At 36.8% G+C, this 21,581-nt stretch overlaps 1 protein-coding gene across 1 annotated transcript in view; it reads left to right on the forward strand.

Annotated features, from left to right (window-relative positions):
• The window catches only part of LOC127453868 (glutamate receptor ionotropic, kainate 3-like), a 286,044-nt gene that overhangs the window by 134,180 nt on the left and 130,283 nt on the right, over positions 1 to 21,581 (forward strand). The window contains exons 2-6 of the mRNA XM_051720608.1: positions 1,727 to 1,900; positions 2,430 to 2,687; positions 3,472 to 3,653; positions 9,763 to 9,816; positions 17,190 to 17,360. Coding sequence (XP_051576568.1) covers positions 1,727 to 1,900; positions 2,430 to 2,687; positions 3,472 to 3,653; positions 9,763 to 9,816; positions 17,190 to 17,360 — 839 coding nt within the window. The remainder of the gene's footprint in view (positions 1 to 1,726; positions 1,901 to 2,429; positions 2,688 to 3,471; positions 3,654 to 9,762; positions 9,817 to 17,189; positions 17,361 to 21,581) is intronic.

The following is a 21,581-nucleotide window of genomic DNA, read 5'->3' on the forward strand; positions in this document are numbered from 1 at the left end:
TATTATGCCCTTACCCAAACCCCTTATCTAAACCTAACAGATCAGTAGAGGGTGTAAACATGATAGGAAGCTGTTTTGTGTGACAAGCAAGTAATTGTTGCGTATTAGATGGAAACGATTTCAAAGCAATGTCATTGGCTGTAGTGAAAGTCGTACGATATCATACGAATTAACCAAATGTAGAAAAGTCATACGAATCCTTGCAATTTCGCTGTGAGAGTGTGTTGGTTTAAAGGAATATTCTAGGTTCAATACAAATTAAGCTCAACTGACAGTATTTGTGGCATAATGTTGATTACAACAAAAATGATGTTGACTCGTCCCTCATTTTCCTTAAAAAGAACTAAATTTGATGTTACAGTGAGGTTAAATTTGTCTGTTAAAACATTAAAACAGTTTTTAAAAGCACTTACATTTATTCTTCATCTAAAAACATTTTTTGGTTTTTTTTAGCTGTAATGTTTTTTATTTGATTTTATTTTTAGTTGTATAATTTGATATAACTTTACACAGAAAAGGTTCTAAAATCATGTTTACAAGCGTATTGTTTACATTTTATCACTGTACTTTTGAAACAGTGACATTTATGGACTGGCCTCATTCACTTCCATTTTAAGTGCCTTACTGTAACCCAGATTTTATTTTTGTGGTAATCAACATTATGCCAGAAGGGCTGTCAATTGAGCTTAACTTGTACTGAACATGGAATATTTCTTTAAAACCCTGGTTTATGATTTTGTCATTTTCTACCAATAAACATCAAATAAGCCTTCAAATCTTTACATTTAAAGAATAAAAAGGTAAATGAAATAAAAACTGTGTAACAATAGGTAACCGTGTTAAGTTGTCACTCAAGGAACTAGCTGGTTTATAAGCAAATGTTGGTTAGTTATTGATACAGTTAACTTATATTTCCCATAAATGCTAGAAGAACATTTATTTGGTCATTTACACTTTGCAACTTTGTTAACATGGTTGAATGGTTGACAATGAATTGACAAATACACTCAACACAACAATAAGTTTAAAATTTTTGAAAATGTAATTATATTACTTATTTGTCATCCCGCTATGCTGTCGAAAGAGTCCAAATGATGTTGCTTGTATGACTTTAATTGCTAGATACAGCCAAAAAAGTAAGACAGGCCAAAATTACCATTCTGGGGATATGGATATTTGTCCACACTACTTTTCAAACTAGGTTAATATTGTGCTAGATAATAGTTTATCTAACATACTGTATCTAATAGTTCTCAAATAAAAAAAATACAGGATTTGTGCCTCAAATAATTTAAAACAGGGACACCAAAGTCTATCCTATTTGTGAAAAGTGCCATAAAATGAGCTCACTGAAACTTTCAAACTTTCAAACATCTGTGCAGAAAGCTATAGACCTGCATATGAATCCATTTTTTTTTTTTTTTTTAGTAGTAGGGAATGAAAAGTGACCTGCAGGCCTTAAGGAGGCATGGTACCTTTGATGAGGCTATTTACTTCTCTCTCTCTGTCTCTTTCACTCTGCTCATCTCCATTATGGCCTTGAACTTTAAAAGCCTGAGCTGTTTCTGTCAGACACACTTTCTACTGAGCAGATCGAATAGAGGTTCTTGAAGTACACAAGCGAGCCAGCAGATCTAAATGCAAAACACCTCCAGAGGTTTGAATGTGCTCCTCCAGGTTCAGCTTTGGTTCATTTGACACTGAATCCATTTATCTTGTTTTTCAGGTGGGATTTTTGAACAAACCGATGGACCCGTGGCACTCGTGAGCTCCGAGGAGCTGGCCTTTAAATTTGCAGTTAATAATATCAACAGAAACAGGACATTATTGCCCAACACAACGTTAACGTATGACATTCAGAGGATCAATATCTACGATAGCTTTGAAGCCTCTAGAAAAGGTGAGTGCTGTGAGGGGAGAATATGACCAGAGGTGAGCGTCCGGTCAGTTCTTGTTTACATATTTTTGATAGTTTGTAATATTAATTGATGATATGGCTTACCTTTTACCTAACGTTCCTAAAGCAAAATCCACTATAAAGTCAACATGAAATCAAAACCCTTCTTACCTTCTGAACACACATAACTGGTCTTATTCTGAATGAATCATTGGTGAAAGAATGGGTGACTACTTTGAAGATGCTAAAATATAACATAGTTTTGATTTATTTTGGATTTTTTTTAGTCACAACATAATTTCCATAGTTCAGTTTATGTTATTCCATAGTTTTGATGACTTTAATATTATTCTACAATGTGAAAAAAATTATAGTAAAGAATGTTGATTTATTTTTTATTTTTTTATTTTTATTTGTTTACCTAGTATAACATACCACAGCTTTGTTTAGCTGCACAAAGAAATATTCCATGTGCAGTGACATTTCTGTTTTGACATTTCTTACCACATAACCTGGAATCTGCTCTCGCCAGCATGTGACCAGCTGTCTTTAGGTGTTGTTGCCATATTTGGGCCGTCTCATAGCTCCTCATCCAATGCTGTACAGTCCATCTGCAATGCCCTGGAGGTGCCGCATATACAAGTACGATGGAAACACCATCCAATGGACAACAGGGACACATTTTATGCCAACCTGTACCCCGATTACTCCTCTCTCAGCTACGCTATCTTAGACCTGGTGCAGTTCCTCAAGTGGAAGACAGCCACTGTGGTTTATGATGACAGCACAGGTGAGATATAATGCTTTTATTGTCATGTGTGTCATTCTAAAGTGTGTTACATGATAAATACCTTTAAGAATGCATTTTAGACTCTGTATTTCAGTGATAAGTAGCATAATTCTGTGAAGTTCGCCTTGCTATCAGAATGAGTCTTCAGGCAATGATATACTGGAAACTGTTTGAATCAAATAAATCAAGCAATGACAGGGAAGAGCTCTTTTTTCGAGACCACGCCAGCACAATGGCCAAGCATCTTATCCAATTTTCCTGAGAGCGCTAATTCTAAGCGCAATTTCCGTTCTAGTGCAAAGCACAAGTGGACGTTGTTGGGAGTGTTTGCGCTATCTGTGGGTGTATGCTTGCAAACTGTATTGCATGTTAATGAAGAGGCGCAAAGCGCAATTTGCAGAGAAATAAGCCTTATTTACTTAAAGTATCACTATGTGCCTAGCTATGATGTTTGTGTACATTAACTATGGATCATTGCTGTGGTTCATCAAATAATGGAAATTAAAAAAAAAAAAAAAAAGAATAGACAAGATGGTAGGTGGTTTTACAGCTGGAAGCTGGCTATCATGGTCATTAGCTGGTTGAAGCTGATCTAGATGGTTGAACTGCAAGTTGGTAGACCTGGTTTTGACCAGGTAAACCACCTTGGTTTAGCTAGTTAGAGCTGGTGATCCACCCTGGACCAACAACAAATCAGTTACCATGTTCCAAAAACCAGCTTGACCACCTTTAGCTAGCATACTGATGTTGTTGTTGTTAAATTACCCTGACCTCTTTTGTGCAGGATTAATCAGGCTTCAGGAGTTAATTATGGCACCGTCCAGGTATAACATCAGACTGAAGATCCGACAGCTCCCTCTGGACACCACAGACACCAGACCTCTGCTCAAGGAGATGAAACGGAGCAGAGAGTTTCGCATTATCTTCGACTGCAGTCATATAATGGCTGCACAGATTCTTAAACAAGTGAGTTCACACTCTGTGAAAGTGATACATGCTCATATCACGCTAGCTATCTCATGAAGTTCCTCAGAACCTGTTGTTCTGTTTGAAGAGTTTGAAGAGACAGTAGATCCTTAGTCCAGCTCCAGTAAAGCTGTATTAGATTTGGGAACTGAATTTACAAGTGAAATATGCCATATGATTTTTGCTGAAGATTCAGCCCAAAAAGTCTGAATGGTATTACAATAGATAAGACAATATTAAAACAATGTAGCATTGATATGATCTAGTTTACATACAGTGAATGATTAACTGATTTACTTGAGCCCTGTGCAGCCTTAAAGGAATTGTCTGTGGCTCGTTTTTTTTTTTTGTCAGCCCCTCCTGAACTTATGTTGGAGCATGTACTCCCCCTCAGGCCAGAGAGAAATGGGAAATGTGATGGAACACAGAGTCTGAGAGAGACGGCTTTGGGCCGAATCCCAGAAGTCTTTAATAGGCAGTCTACGCTTGTCGAAAGTGTATGTTTGTGAGTGACTCAGGAATATATAGAATACAGGAACAAACTGAAGGGTCTATTTCTGCTATCCAATGTAAGAAATGAAATAGTTGCAGACTCCTCAACAATCTTGAGTGATTATGGTCTGAAAGAATAAAGAGTTTAGCATAACCTTGAATTTTCCTCACGACAGATGGTATAATTAATGCAGACATATAAACACCTTGGGAATAAGCACATTTCAATGAAGAATGAGGTAAATGGATTGAGAAAAATAAGAATTCTTTCATCATTTACTCAGTTTCACGTCATTCCAAACCGTATGACTTTCTTTTTTCTGTAAAACACTAAAGGCAGAATGCAAATGTTAGGCAGAATGTTCAAATTGCTCTTTTCTGTGCAATGAAAGCAAATGGGGACTGACCATAAAAGTATAACATTTTCCTACTGTATACCGTATATATTTGTCATTAAGTCAAAAACAGACCGAAACTTATGTCGGTATTAGATGACAAGCTGCCCTTTCACTAAAGCGCTCAGATCTCATTTGTGTTTGTTAACATTCAGCTATGATGCGTTAAAATAATTTTCTGGGTTATATCAAAGTAAAGCTCAATCAACAGCATTTATGGCATAATGCTGATAATAATTAAAAAAAAAATAAATAAATAAAAAAAATGTATTTGATCAAGTCCCTCCTTTTCTTTAAAAAAAGCAACAATCTGGGTTGAAGTGAATGTGGCCAATCCATTAACGTTAAAATACTCACCATTTTAAAACTATTGCTGTAAGACGTGAACAGTGTGCATGTTAATATGATTTTAGTGTGACAAAATCGCTTATAACTTTACACAGAAAAGGTTAATATCTAATTTTACAACTTTGTTGCCATGATGACGTAATGCTGTAAACACTAAAACCCTGAAATAACTGTAAAAATAACAATTTAAACAACTTTACAGTTAAAATAATACACAAGTTCTAACAGAAAAATTAATGTAAGGGCTTTTATAAAATTATAAGCTTCACATTTCTGCCTTTTAAACCCTTAAAAAATTTGGCCCCATTGACTTCCATTGTAAGCACTTCACTGTAACCTTGATTTTTGCTTCTTCTTCTTCTTTTTTATGAAAATATTTTTTTGTGGTAATCAACATTATTCCACAGATGCTGTTGATTGAGCTCAAGTTGTATTATTCCCGGAATATTCCTTTAAGACACATTGCGTTGTCAATTAAGCCAATCACCATAGGTTGTCACTTGTAACTGATCATGATGCACCGGTTTGAATATGCAGAAGTTTGAGATTTGAGAGCTTTGTTAGAGGGTACAATTCTCAGTAAACAAGGACTTATGGCTTCGACACACTCACGGCAAAGTTCTTCTTCATTCTTTTCTCAGAGTGGGAAAGAAAGTCAAAACATTCGAACATTGGGACACCGGCCACCCGATGGGGCTGGCGTTCAGGAGAGCATTTAAAACGCATGCTGTCCTGTCAATTGACTACATGTAAAATATTAACCTTTACGACATTAAAATATGTTATCAATAACTACATATCTCATTATATGAGTATAATTTACATGAGATCAGTAACAGAAACTGTTTTAACCACTCCATGATGATTTAAAGTAATAAATATGCAGTGTATAATGTGCAATTTGTCATTTTTACATTCATGCTAATGTTAACGCTGACATGCTATACGTTGTCTTAAAGGAATGTTCTGGGTTCAGTACAAGTTAAGCTCAATCCACAGCATTTGTGGCATAATGTTGATTACCACAAAAAAAATTTGACTCGTCCCTCCTTTTCTTAAAAAACAAAAAGCAAAAATCTGGGTTTCAGTGAGGCACTTACAATGGAAGTCAATGGGGGACAGTGGGGGGGGGGGGGGGACAGTGAAAGTGACAGCTGTAAAATTGTATAAATTGTCATTTTTACAGTCGTTTTGGGTTTTAGGTTTTGTTGACATTACATCGTCATGGTAACGAAGTTGTAAAGTTGGCTATAACTTTACACAGAAAAGGAACCACTGGAATCAAGGTTTTTGCTTTTTTTAAAGAAAAGGAGGGACGACTCAAAATACATTTTTGTGGTAATCAACATTATGCCACAAATGCTGTTGATTGAGCTCAACTTGCATTGATCTCGGAACATTGCTTTAATATGGACAGGTTAGCATTTGTTATTTAAGCATTATCACACAAGCAAGAGTGAGATATGGCCCTACATCAGCACTGCTGTGATTCGGCCGCAGGCCGAGTGCCTTAGGTAATCACAGCAGTGCTGATTTAGGGCCATATTGCATGATTGCGAGTGTGATATTGCTTATATACAACAGTTCAATGAACAAGTAATTTTATTTATTTTTTTAATTTTTTTAGGAAAAACTGAGTACGGTCATAAAAACGCATTTGTGCATGGAACTGCTTTCTTACGGCACGGATCAGACTCTGCCATTGCTGGTTCAAACCAAATGATGCATCCAAGCCTCTCAAAAACATCACTTTAGAATTACTAGTATCACGGCTTGGGCTGTTTCTAACATGTTATCGGAGAAACAAGGATGTATGTGTGTGTGTGTGTGTGTGTGTGTGTGTGAGAGAGAGAGAGAGAGAGAGACAGAGAGAGAGAGAGAGATGGAGTGTGTGCAAGCACTTGTTGATGACGATAATGTCATTTTGGTGAAATTCATCCTATTTTCTCAGTGGAAAATAGCCATTCAAGTGGGGGTATTCCTCCCTGTTTCGCGGTAGCTGGTGCGCAAGTGTCTTTCACTATAGAAACCGCAATCTCCTCCATTTTGAACAGTATGTCCTCTCCAATGTGGAAACTCCGGTAAGACGTAAGCACCTTGAGTTTGTGTAATTAATCAGTCTGTTGTGTCTCTCAGCTGTGATTAGCCTTAATGCTGAAGTTGTTAGTTTAAAGCTGTTTAAAGCTATTTTCTAACTTTAGTAGTGTAGTAGTAATATGAGCAATCATGGAGTGCTGTTGAATGTAAACACTGACTGACGCTGACTTCACGTCACTAACTGGCTCATACTACACACAAAAACTGTCTTTTGCCTCCACCTTCTGGCTAAAATCTGTAATATCACAAAATGAAATGTAAAGAGACAGATAGCTATTAACACATCTGTACTGCTCTTACACTTTAGAACGGCACGAACACAAGCAGAGTGATACACACAGTGAAGTGTCCGAGTGCTGATGGTATGAGACCATCAGTACTCATGGAACATTTCTCGTCCAATCAGATTCGAGGACCGAAACTAACTGTTGTATATTGTATTTTATGATGAAATTTCTGACAAGAAATCCACAAAAGATCTAGAAAAAGGTTTTTATACTTGTTTTTAAATAAATACATCAAAACTACTGCAAAGATGAGTGTAAAATGTGGCAACTCTGCACTGTGTTCATGTTGACTGATCTTGACTGAGTAAAGAAATTAACCGGAAAAAGATGTTGGCATTAAAGTAGGTGGAGCACAGGGTCACACTCACCAATGAGTGGACCAATGGTAGTATGATGTTTAACAGCCAGTACAAAGTTTTCCTGAAAGTTTGTGCTGGAAAGCTGTTTCAAACCAGTGCAACAAACTTAAAAACACCTTCTTTTTGGCCAGATTTTGTTCTAAATTATGTCATACCCGTTCTTAATTTCGCAACAAGTATATTGGTATCGTTTAAATATCAGTCTGTTGTTCACACAAATCTACTGTATCAATTCAGAAGACTTGGAATATAACACAAGTCATGTCAACTACTGTTATGGTGCTTTTAAGTGCTTTATTGTCCTTTTTGGAGCTCAACCATTACAAAAAATCTAAACTAGCCGCTAACATGCAGCAAATTTGCCGCTTGTTATTTCACATGCAAATGAGCTTTTGATTCGCTGCAAATGTTTGCCAGAAGTTTGCAGCTCTTCACCGGTAGTGGTGAACCTCCGGCAGACCTTTGGCAACAATGGACAATTTGCTGCAAGTTTGGCACAAATCTCATTTGCATGTGAAAATGATCAGTGGTGAATTTGTGGCAAGTTTGCCTCAAATTTACCACGAACTCTCAATTTTCGTAAGGAAAATCTTTTGTCCCCATTGGCTTTTGTTGTACGGAAAACATCACCTGGGATATTCTGATAAATCTCCTTATCCTAAAAGTCCTTTTGTATATGGAAGACATAAAAAAGAAAGTCATATGAGTTCGAAATGACATGAGGGTGAGAAAAGGATGAAAGAATTTTCATTTTGGATGAACTATTCCTTGAAGGGCCCTTATCACTGCTAGAAAGCAAGCTGCAGGACACTCTGTTACCACGTATAATATCAGAAACACACACATAAGCCCTATTCGGACGGCAATTATTTTACATGGGGACGTAAGGTAATTCCAGCATTTACATGGGGTAGTCAGTGATTTTATTGCTGTCCTAATCCGAAATGTCTGTTTTTCTCCCACCTCCTGCGAGAAAATTCCTGGCCAAATTACCTACTGTTTTTTGACAAACACCAAGGTCGTGTGGTAATTTAATTACCGTCCGAATCCACATTTCTGAGTTTATAATCCAAAAGCCATTTTGGAAATCCTTTTTGACCACTGCTAAGTGCCGTACATTTGCGCTGCACATGGTAACAGCTCTGGCGGTAATGGACAGTTGTGAAAGTTGGAGGATTGTGTAACAGACATTTTTTAAATAATTCACAATAATAAAATTACGTCACCACTCCACCACAGTGAGTAGGAGTGGGAAAGAAAAACGAGAGCCAGATCACATAAACTTTTTAAATGGTCCATTATTATGGCAGCAATGTAATACAATTGTAATATATCACGTTTTAATGTAGAAACGTTTACTAAATACGTTTATACATAGGGATTGCATGACTACTCATTTATACGGGTCAAGTAGTCCCAGAAAAGTTGCCGGGTTAATGTCTATCTAATTTAAAAGCTTCTAAATCTTTACTGTCCTTGATATGCAGGCTTCTGTATCTCCTTGCGTGCGCTTATGAAAGAGCGCACAAACAGCGCAACTGAGGTGATGCGGGTGGCGAAACATACGTACCCCCATTGACAGATTTGTTTGGCTGTTTTGATAAATATTCTTGTCCCCAATTTCTTGAGTCGTTTAATTGCTCTTCGCAAGAATTTTGGCTTGTATGTGTTGTATCCGTATGTGAAAACGTACACTGTAATTGTCCGCAGCGCTTTGCAGCGCGGTTCCCTCATGTTTCAAAAATGTTATTTTTAATTTAGCATAATTCCAAACATATTTAAACGCAAATACAGTGGACACAGTTTGTGGATTGATGAATTTTCCATATAACAAGCGCATAAAATGTCTCGCTCGTCCCCCGTGATTTAATTGTCATCCGAATGCATGAGTTTTATCACAGACGAGCCATGAAAATATACTTTTACAGACATCACCCTGATAAACAATTGCCGTCCAAATACTGTAGGGCTATAGAGAGATGAGTGGTTCTTCATAGTTCCTCAATCCTGATGCAATCTCATTTGTTGTACCATTGTTTGTGTGTGCAGCCACTATGATTGCAAATGACTCTGACATGACATATTGACCTTCTTCATTGTATTCTCCCCCATTCCCCTTCTCTTTCTCCAGGCCCAGATGATGGGAATGATGACAGAGTACTATCACTACATCTTCACCACTCTGGTAATGTACTGCAGTACTAACAGCAAATTGAATGTCATTTGTTTTTGTTCTGCCTCTACTTTATTTTTTGATGAATGACTTTTAATTGCAGATGAGCTTTGGATCCAGTCTGCAATATCAATTTCACTTGACAAAACAGCCTTAATGGAGTTTCCGCCACCCAGTGTAAACATTAGCCGTTCCCTGAAGCTCAAATCAACTTAATGTCTTTGAAATGTCCCTACAAAGGCAATAGAGTGATTTTCAATTGTGTGTTGCGTTGAGATTTTGATGGAAGTTTAAATTTAAAGTTGTAGAATTTGAATCCTTGCAAACTATTTTAAAAGATTGTAAGACTGAAACACCACTTGTAGACTTTGTTCAGACAGGCAGCAAATATATATATATATTTTTTTTTTTTTTTTTTTTGCACTTCCGACTTTGGCATATCTGTTTGTTCAGAACAGCAAAATACCCGTATGAAATCTGATTTTAACAAACCAACCTCAAACCACATTTTTTGGTCAGTTTGAAATCCAATTTAAATCAGATTTTTGGAAAAACTTTTCAATTTGAACTGTCAGATCATATTTCATGTAGTTTATTTTTTATTTTTATTATTATTATTATTATTTTTTATATTTTTGCAGTAGTATCTAGGGCTGTTTCCCAATATAGTGAACTACTGTATATGACATCTAATACAGTATGTAGAGAATAGTGAATGAGTGAGCGGTTTGACACTTCATTACTACAGTAACAAATGTAGATACAACAGATATTGACTACACTGCCTGAACAAACAGATCTGATTTCATCACTTGTAAAACAGTGAGGAAAATCAGTCCTAAAGATCATATTTGAAAGACAAATTTTGTGCGGTGCCCTCTTGAACACATTTTGAGTGGCCTTTTAATGCACCTTAAATGTCAAGCATCTGAGTTGTGAGGGAGGCTTACTGAATCTTGCTAAAGGCTTGATTACTACCCCGCACACTATGAAAACCAATCAGCTGTGTGTATTTGCACCAAGATGCACTTTATTAGATTGCTATGATTATAATACATAAATTATCTATGATAGTTTCACACATTTATCACTCATGAGGACAAATAGACCATGTCTGTGACCCCCAAGAGATACATTTAATTTAGCTGCAAGGTAACAGAAGACAATTCCTTTGATGTCCATATAGCAGATATACAGATTGTACAAGTTCCACCATCTCAAACATCAATGATCTTTATAGATCATCACATTTAGTCATGCAAACTGATTAGCTGAAAAGCATTTGACCTGTAACTGTATCAATCTGCTGACTACCTGGACTACCTGGATTACTGGTAGCCAAGTAACCCCAAACATAGCAATGAGACTTTTGTGGAGGAACTACTTTTTTGGTGGAAGGGATTCTTTTTCACTTTGCAGAAGTGTTTTATAAGAGTGGTAGAACACTCAAGATATGTCATTGCAAATAAGATCACAGCCATAATAATCTACGGAACTCATTTATTTATGATAACAAATTAACTTAAGTTTTCTATTATATTTACACTGATGAGCCAAAACATTATGACCACTCACAGGTGAAGTGAATGACATTGATCATCTCCTAACAAGGCCACATGTCAAGGTCTGGGTAGATTAGATGGTAAGCGAACTATCAACTGTTGTAGTCAACGTGTTGAATGCAGGATAAATGGGTAGGAGCGACTTTGACAAGGGCCAAATTGTTATGGCCAGACGACTGGGTCAGAGCATCTCTAAAATGGCAAGGCATGTGTGGTGCTCCTGGTCAGCAGTGGTGAGTACCTACTGACAGTGGTCAGAGGAGGGACAAACCACAAACTGGCAACAAAGTGTTGGGCGCCCAAGGCTCATCGATGCGCGAGGGCAATGAATGCTATCCCGTCTGGTCCGAACCTAAAATTTTAATGATGGTTACGGGAAGAATGTGTCACAACACACAGTGCATTGCACCCTGCTGCGTATGGGGCTGCATAGCCGCAGAGCGGTCAGACTGCCCATGATGAACCCTGTCCACCGTCGAAAGTGCATACAATGTGCACGCGAGCGTCGGAACTGGACCTTGGAGCAGTGAAAGAAGGTTTTCTGGTCCGATGAGTCCCGTTTTCTTTCACATCATGTGGACGGCTGTGTACATGTGCGCCGTTTACCTGGGGAAGTGATGGCACCAGGATGCACTGTGGGAAGACGACAAGCCAGTGGAGGGAGTGTGATGCTCTGGGCAATGTTCTGCTGGGAAACCCTGGGTCTGGCCATTCATGTGGATGTCAATTTGACACGTGCCACCTACCTAAACATTGTTGCAGACCAGGTACACCCTTCATGGCAATGGTATTCCCTGATGGCAATGGCCTCTTTCAGCAGGATAATGCACCCTGCCACACTGCACACATTGTTCGGGAATGGTTTGAGGAGCATGATGAAGAGTTCAAGGTGTTGCCCTGGCTTCCAAATTCCCCAGATCTCAATCCTACTGAGCATCTGTGGGATGTGCTGGACCGACAAGTCTGATCCATGTTGGCTCCACCTCGCAACTTACAGGACTTGAAGGATCTGCTGCTAATGTCTTGGTGCCAGATACCACAGGACAACTTCAGGGATTTTGTCCATGCCTCGGCAGGTCGGCACTGTTTTGGTAGCACGTGGAGGACCAACAGCATATTAGGCAGGCGGTCATAATATTTTGACTCATCAGTATATGCACAAATGTATGAAGCTGAGGTGTGTTGACTCTTGGAACAGCTCATTCACACCAACACAGAAGAGTTCAGCTAACATATTTCACAAGAGTCACTTTCATCTAACTCTATCATTCAAATGTGATGGTGTGATGAAAGCATTGTTAGTTGTGTACCAATTTGTGCTTAATCCGGTAAATCAAACAAACACTGAAGACAGTTTATTGTAGAGTACACTACTGTTCACAAGTTTTAGAACACTAAGACATATCATTTTTGAAAGAAATTGATGCTTCTGTTCACCAAGGATGCATTAAATTGATCAAGAATTAAAGACATTTATAATGCTGCAAATTATTGTTTCTATTTAAATACATGGGTATTCTTTAAACTCTCTGTATATCAAATAATCCTCTACTTTCAGCAATGCAAGTGTTTGGCATGTACTGTTTATTGAAGCTACCAGTTTAGGACCTGTGAGGAGCCTATTTCTCAAACTAGAGACACTGTTGTACTTGTCTTGTTGTTGTTGTGCATTGGGGCTGTCTGCTTCTCTCTCTGCTCTGGTTAGATCCAGTATGATTTCTTCTTTCTTTTTGGCAATTTTTTTAAAATCTACATTTGACTTGCAAGGGTAAAGTGACTTGTAAGAAATGCAAGTGATACTCAATACCACAGCAACTGGAAAAAGACACTGTACTGCAATGTCCATACTTCATTAATTAGCACAGCCATTTTCAACTGTTCTAATAATAAGAAAAGTTCATCGAGTATCAAATTTGCACATTAGAATTATTTCTTTAGCTTTAGGAGACAGTAAATTCTTAGTAGACCGGTGCAATGACTGTTAAAAAATTGGACTTTGCTACAAACCGCAAGGTGAAAAAAATGCATTTGGTGAATTTACATTTTTTTTCTCAATAAATTTTGTTTTCTCTCTGAATATTTATTTCCTCTCTGAATTTTTTTCTGTCCTGTTTTAAGCACAAGATTTCATGCTTACTGATAGTGGCGCCTGGTGGCCGAGGTTGGCACCACATGCTAATTGTTAGCTAGCAAGAAAAATAAATATCATGCATTTCCTCTTGAGGAGAAAAAAAAAAAAAAAAAAAAATTCAGCAATAAAAAAATAAAAAAATAAATAAATAAATAAAAAATAAAAATTTGGAGAGAAGAAAAAATTCAGAGAGAATAAAACATCTGAGGGAAAAAATTCAGCGAGAAAACAAAAATCTGAGATTTTTGATTTGCTCATTTATTATCTTACCCGATAGACACTACATAAAGTGTAGAAAATAAGCTTTAAGACAGCTGTTAAGACTAGTATATTTTTTTATTATTTTTTTTTTACCTTGCAGTTCAGGGCTTCCATACTTTGCCATTATGGGAAACATTTAATTTTAAAATAAATACGATATAAAAAAAGTTATTTCAAACAGTAATAAAAATTTGTAAACATTTTAAAATGTAATAATTTATGCATCCTTGGTGAAAAGAAGCAATTTCTTTCAAAAACAAAAATGTCTTAAACTTCTAAACAGTAGTGTACTTTCAAGTGAATCACGCTTTACACCAATATGTTTGGGTTGGTATAGACACACATACGGCGTGCATGATGATTTTCAGATCATCATCAAAATAGGAGATTTGATGGAAACTTGAAAAACAAGGAAGGAAGTTTAATCAAATGTTCAAAAACAACAACAACCAATGTCCTGTAGTGTGGCTATTGAGTAATGAATACTAATTTGTGGCTTTAAATCCATTTATGATTTTGGAAGCTTTATGTGGAGTCATTTCCATCACAATCCTGTCTAAATTAAATCTGGTTTTATTCTTATCTATTGTATCATTCTTGACAATTTTATTATACCTAAGACAGAGCTAGTAAAGCATGAAAATTCAGCAGTGATGTGTCTGAATAATAGTTCATTATCCATTATGTTCCTTAGAAGGTCTCCCTCAACCTGAAGTAAGCCTCTATATACTGTACATACTACTCATGTTTGGTGTAAGATCCAGTAACAATTTACATGAATGTTTCCTTTGTTATTGGTTTATAAAGAGGGTAATGAATGACCAATAACTCATTTACAAAAGCATTATAAATCATTGCTATGCAGTTATAACAACATGAAAAAAAGGGTGACAGTCATGCAATACTAACAAATTGTGAGCAGTTTTTACATGACGTATAAATGCTTAAAAATACATATTCATCATTAGTAAACTATGAAAATGTACCTTAATGTAAAGTGGACACATATGAAGCATTTATTAAGGAGTTTCCAACATTAGAAAGCTATGTACATAAAGTTCAGTATGGTTTAATGGCCAGCAGGCTTTATTGCTGTATATGATAAATGCTGTGAATGATAATGCAGGTCTTCAAGGGTGTTTTTTTGCAGAGGACTAGTTAAGTTTGGACAGCACTCGGAATAGCACAATCATTTTGACATCAACGTGACAACACAAGTGAGTCAAGACGTTACAGTAATGAATATAAACACAAAGTGTACTGTTGCAAAATGAAATAATTCTTCCTTTCATTCTCACTATAAAAGTTTATTTTTGCTGCATTGTGACATAAATCATGAATTAGGGCATTTTATGTTTGTTTGTTTTTTAACTGTTGTTATTAATATAAGTCAGAAGAAGGGTATTTATTAAGCATTTATAACATGTAACTTTAACACAATAATTGGAAAATATTGCACGAAAGTCATCCTCTTTATTAATGTTGTCATAACTGCATATCAATGATTTATAAAGCTTTTTCTGTAAATGAGTTATTAGTCATTAATGAACCCCTTTATAAACACAACAAAGAGAACATTCATGTTTTTATTATTATGCTGTGGTGAAATTAATTATTAGCACAAAGTAGGGATGTGCCTGATTTAAGGGACTTTCATCTGTTTGCAGGCTATATTGATTTTATTTTCATTTCTTTTAATGTTTGAATTTGTATTTATTATTCACTGCAAAATATATGCTTGACATTTCACATTTTGTTTGACACCTCCTGCCTCCAGAATAATGTTGTTATACATGTACAGACTAACGAAGATTCTGTTTCATGCAGATATTAATATCTGAAATACCAGGAGAAACCACAACATATTCCACAGTTAATGTAGCCTACAAATTCAGCTTCATCGGTAAGGAAAAAAAAAAAAAAAAAAAGAATAAAATAATATTTTATTATTATTATTATTATTGTTATTATTAGGCTATTATTATGAAAAGGCATATACCAGGTATATTTTATTAACAGAAACTATAAATCTAAGAGTAACACTTAAAAATGGGCATTTTATTTAGTTTTGACGCCCTTCCCATTTCTGTCTGAATACAGAGACAGATAATCTTGTCATGTGAACAGATACAAATATGAAAAGATAATAGCTTCGCTGCACACCCCTAGCACAAAGACACTGTTTTCATTACTATAAGATAATTGTTTTCATTATTGTTTTGTTGCTGGTCATTAGGATTCACATTTCGTGACTCTGTTCTCCTTGTGCATTTTTTGACATAACCTCATCTGAGAGAGTGACATAAATAATTTAGCTGTTTGTGTAATGATTTTTAATATAATAATCCTCATTTAACTAGAATACATTCTTTTGCATTTCAGCATCAGCTCATCATTCATAATATGGTGCCACTGTTACGATGAAACAGCAAAACATTAAGATGGAAAATAGCTTGAAATGTACATTTAAGCAGAAATCATTTACGTTATAGTTCAAAAACGTGCTGTTTTTCGGGGCAAGCTTTATGTTTTGCACGCTCCTCTTCCCACAGTTCCAGCCCCACAGGGTGTTAATGAAATAGTCTATTATGTTCTACCATTATGTTTCTTCACCACCCCCACCTACCCAACATGTTATCATGTTTGGCAATATGTAGGCTGGTACAAGAAGCAAAGTGACTCTTCTCAGAATAACTGCACAGACAATGGCGCATGTAGTGTGGGTGTGTGTTGGTATTGTTCTAGAACGTTAATTAGCTTCTGCCGATTACAGTAAGTCTTTTCAATGAACACTGGCTTGCTCATTTTGCCATTCATTCTCGGTTTCACAGAAGCCCGTGTGAGATAGCCATGCCATCTCACTCTGCTTTGACCTCAACCGAAAATATCTTGATTCATTCGCACTTAATCTTAATGCCATTTTACACACCAGCAATTTCATTTTGGGAGGATTTGGTTGCACATCATGGCATTGAGAATGTGAAATTTGGATCCTTTTTTAAAATCCACGCTGTTAAAAATCATTGAATCCACAGACAGTGATACATTTCAGTGTCAGGGGCGGTATTCAGAGCGAAATGTTTACGGTTCAGTTCACCGGATAGCAGCAATGAACACTGGATTACAGAGGAAATAACTGTTTCACTCAGCCATTGTGCGGCTGACTTCTGGCTCACTGTCTATGATATCATACACGCTGGCACAGAGGTGTACATCCTACTACGTTTCATCTGGCTTTACCCAGGCGGCCTGGAAAGCATGGTATTATCCTTAATCTCTTTTATTTTTGCTCTGTCTATCTTCTTTTACCCCTCTCTCTATCTCTTGCTTTTTATCAAGGGACAAAAAGACAAGAAGGCTCTCACCCAACAACAACGAAGTTCGATTCGGGCTGATTAAATGAGATTTTCTGTCTCTCGCTCTTCCTCTAGGATCTCATGGCTATAAACCTGGAGCCGTATCGCTTCTGTGGTGTTAATATGACCGGATTCCGCATTCTAAATGTGGACAATCCTCAAGTTGCCTCCATTGTGGAGAAGTGGTCCCTCGAGAGACAGATTCCACCAAAACCGGACTCCGGCCTCCTTGAAGGGATTATGACGGTATGCTTCAATTTCCTCCAAGAACGTGACCCCTAGCTAACGAAAAGGAATTACAAAATAAACAATGACATAAAGCTTTCAAATAGTTCCACTTTCACTGTATGCAATCTAGAGGGGTGTTCACATGGACAGCGATTTGCAGCGACAAAGCAACCAGAAGTCATTCATTTTCAATGAAACTGGGATGGTCTTTTTTAACTTGGGGGAGTAAGCAACCGTATTGCAAACACTTAGTAGTGCCCTAGTATCCATAACAATAAATATAAAAACCTGACATTGCATAAATATTAACAAGTATCATAAAAATGCAATATTTTTTTAACTTATTAATTCATGCCATTTTGATAAAAAATTATTATTATTATTTTTTTTTTACAGTTTTACCTCTTAAATGGGTCAAAAATGACCCCAATATAACAGTAGAGTTAATATATTCCAAGAGTTTATTTCAGATGGATTAGGTTTCTGTAATAACTATTAGTATAATTATTAATATAGCTGCAAGCAGCAATGATTGGGGCCAAGCCCTAAAGCCATTCCCTAAGCACAATGCAAAGAGCTCCACCACAACAGTCACAACATTTATACCAGCTGAAGTGGGTTTTGAACCAGGGTTCACATAGTCACCCAGATCTCTAACCACTGCGCCACAAAATCGACAAGTTTGACTGACGTCAAAGAGGCATTCTTGGTTGAGAGTATACAACTATTTCTGAGAAAATAGTTACAGCTTAGTTTTTTTATTAAAGCAGGAATTACTCCGTTAAGAACATTATGCATTATAGTAAGCACAATATGAAGACTCAGAGATCAACAAAAGTACACATTTGAAAACTGCTCTTTCCTGGAATAAAAATCACAACCTTTTGACCTTTATTCCAATGCGTTACCCACTGGGCCATTCAGTTGACACAGCTCAAAGTGCCAAAGAAACATTCCAAGCAGAGAGCAGCAGGTTTTAAATTTAAAAAAATAATAATAATATAATAAATACATTTAGAAATGTATCTCTGCCAATTTCAGATTACTTACAATAAGGTAGCAATGATACATTAAAGGTTTTGTTTAAATTGACTAAACATTTAGACCACTATGTGGCGCTGTCTCCAAACTGATTAGGTACCCTCAGGACATGATGTCGAAGACCCCTTCCAATTTTCATTCAAATCGGACAAAGCATTTAAAATATACATTACTTTTTCATAAAATTCAAAATTGCGGAGAGGTTATATGACTGATGTTGTAAAAATATACAGAATAATTTTATTATACTTAGTCAGCCAGAGTAATAATAATAATACTAACGAACACAATAGGGGCTAGCCCCTTCGGGACGTGGCCCCTAATTATCCTGGTACATGGTACTAAAATACAGAATCTACTTTTATTTGCTCGGTAACTGAATAATTTAGATTGCAGCTCTTCAAATTATATAATCACAAATAGTGTGCCTGATACACTGCCATTGGATTTCCTTACAGTTGTACAGCTCGTTTAGCTATAAATGTATTCACAGCAGTTAAAATACTCTCACACTGTGCTGTACAATTCTTTGTAGAGGAGGACATTTTTTTAAATGGAAAAAGTTGGCTTTTAGTGCCACCATTTAATTACTTCCTCTAAATGGCCCTGTGTTCCATTAATATCAATATTAATATCAATCAAAACATATTACTACTAGGCCTTCTAGGTAACCATGCAATGCACCTTAGGTAGTATGACCGCATGGGGAACAGATAATAAGAGTGATGGTGGAGTTGTAATTCTTTTCATAGTGTCCCCCTTCTGTTGTATCAGTTTGTTGAGGTTTATTTGAGAATACTTTCACTTTTCCCAGCACTGTACCACCATATATAGCTCACATATCGCTACAGCTTTATAGTACAGTTACAAGAAGCCAACAGCAATGTCGGTGCATCTTTGAATGTCAATTCGCCTTCCAGTAGCTGAGAAGTGTACACATGTTTGGATGGACACTTGAGAGAATCTTCAGTCTTGAGGACCTCATGTCTTTAGGAGACTGTCAGGATGCATTACAGATAGCGCAAGTGGAAATTGTTCTGTTGATTTTTAATTTCATGCCCTGTCCATGTCTCACTCCAAAGCACACTTCTGCCATGGTATAGCAAATGAGTTTAGTCACTTCCCAGGTGAGCAAAGGTTAATGCAGCTTTCAAGTGTATTGGTATAACTGCACAAGGAGAGGTGATGTAGTGATCAGTGACAGAGGACCAAAATATGCAAATCTGTGAATCGTAATGTGTACTGGAGTTTTAAAGTTTTAGCCAAACAGGTTTGTTTTCCTAAAGCTGAGTTCAACCTAAAGTATTTGGATGCCAGGATGAAGCAGTCCATTAGATGCTGGAGCAGTTGCTCCATGACTGGTGACAGTAGTGTAGGTGGAAACAATCTTTTTATGGAGTACATGGAGTATATAATAATCATTGTATGTTCTTACAGAGAAGGTTGGAGCAAGGATTCATCCTTGCTTGAAGCTATGGTGGATGTTCAAATGATAACGTACTGACCAAGGAACAAACTGGACCAAAGTGAAACCTTGGTCAGGTTTGTGTAGTAGAAGGTTGTCACCTGTTTCAGCATTTTTCAGAGCTGGTGAAGATAGATCCTATCCACTGAGAGATCTTGCAGTGTGAGGGCTCTTTAGCTTGCTACGATTGTGCCTCTTGAGTGTTGTTCTGAGTAGTTGTCCACTTATCTCTGCATCTGCTTGCCTCTGTTAGGGATCAAGGTCAAGGGTATAATTATCATAAGCACATAAGATCATCATATAGCAGTAGCTACAATTATTATTTCAGCAATTTCAGCCGTAGTCAACTGCGTGGCTAAATCAGTTTTTTTCATTGTGTGCTTGAGGTGCTGTTTTGCTCTTGACAGAACCAATGGCCCTTTGAACTCTGTCATCTATCGCTCTAAGGTTTCCTGTTGCGCCTGTGGTCTGGATGTTTTTGCTGAGCTCTATCTAGTACTCTTTGGCTATTGACTTGAAAACTCTTCTGATTGACCTCAAGCCTTGGAGGATTTTCTCCTTGAGTGTAGCAGTTCTGTGAGGGAAGAGATATTTACCTTGAATGTAGGAATCATAATATTGGGCTCCCACTTATTTTGTAAAGCATTCTGGTGCAGGGCATTCCTACAGCACTTAACAATTTCTGCATTTTTTCTGAGGTGTGACTTGGTCACACAGAGATTGTGGAAAAAGCATAACTGAAATAGTCATAGTTGAATTGAATGCTGTACTTCCTTGATGGACACCTGCAGATAGACTCGCTTATGTTTGCCCAACCAAGTCTTCTTTCAACAATGTTGAAGAAAATGGCTGATACCCTATATGAGGTTGTGTCTAGAATGAAACCGTCGAGCTGGGAAAGTCTCATGAGAATCACATTTGCTGTTTGTAAAGTGAGGGTTAGGGGTAGGGCTAAGGTGAAGGGATAAGTTAAGGGGTAGGGGTAGATGTAGGTTTCTGTGGGACCCCAAAATTATCACAATAAAAACGTGCTTCATGTGCGACTCCCACAAGGCTTTTCCCAGCCTGACGGTTCCCTTCTGGACACGATCCATATATTAATTCAATGATCTGTTTATTATCATCTACATATATGTTTTATGATCTGTATATTGAACTAACTTACAATATACACATTTCACAACCCCCTGTGGAATCAAACACAACAATACATAGAAACAAGCAAGTGATAATGATGTTTTAAGTATTGTAGTAATAAAATGGAGACACATTTTAAAGCACAAAGAAACACTAAGCATTATGACAGGCTATTGGGACTATAGAAGTATTAGAAACAGTTGTAGCACTTGCTCAGTTCTAGCAATCACAGAACAATGCGCAATGCCTTATTTATAGCTCTGAGTGATGTAATTTGCAAATGAACAGATCACAATTCACTTGCTTAGCAGCTTATTTGCAAACCCTGATGCAATTGTTTAATCAAAAACAATTTCTTGCTTTTAAAAAAAAAAAAAAAAAATCTGGAACTTGGAAAGCATCACTAACCATTGGTAAAAGAGAACTAAAAATTCCAAAATACTACTAGGATATAAAATGTATTTTTATATTTACATCCTATAAACCATACAGTAACACTTTTTTATGAAGCCACTGGTAATTTTTGACCTGTTTAAAAGTTAAAAACAGTCTAAAACAAATCTTAATCTTGTTTTTGGTCAAAATGCCTTTGGATT

Source organism: Myxocyprinus asiaticus, chromosome 16 (genome assembly GCF_019703515.2).
Source record: "Myxocyprinus asiaticus isolate MX2 ecotype Aquarium Trade chromosome 16, UBuf_Myxa_2, whole genome shotgun sequence".
Lineage (NCBI taxonomy): Eukaryota > Metazoa > Chordata > Actinopteri > Cypriniformes > Catostomidae > Myxocyprinus > Myxocyprinus asiaticus.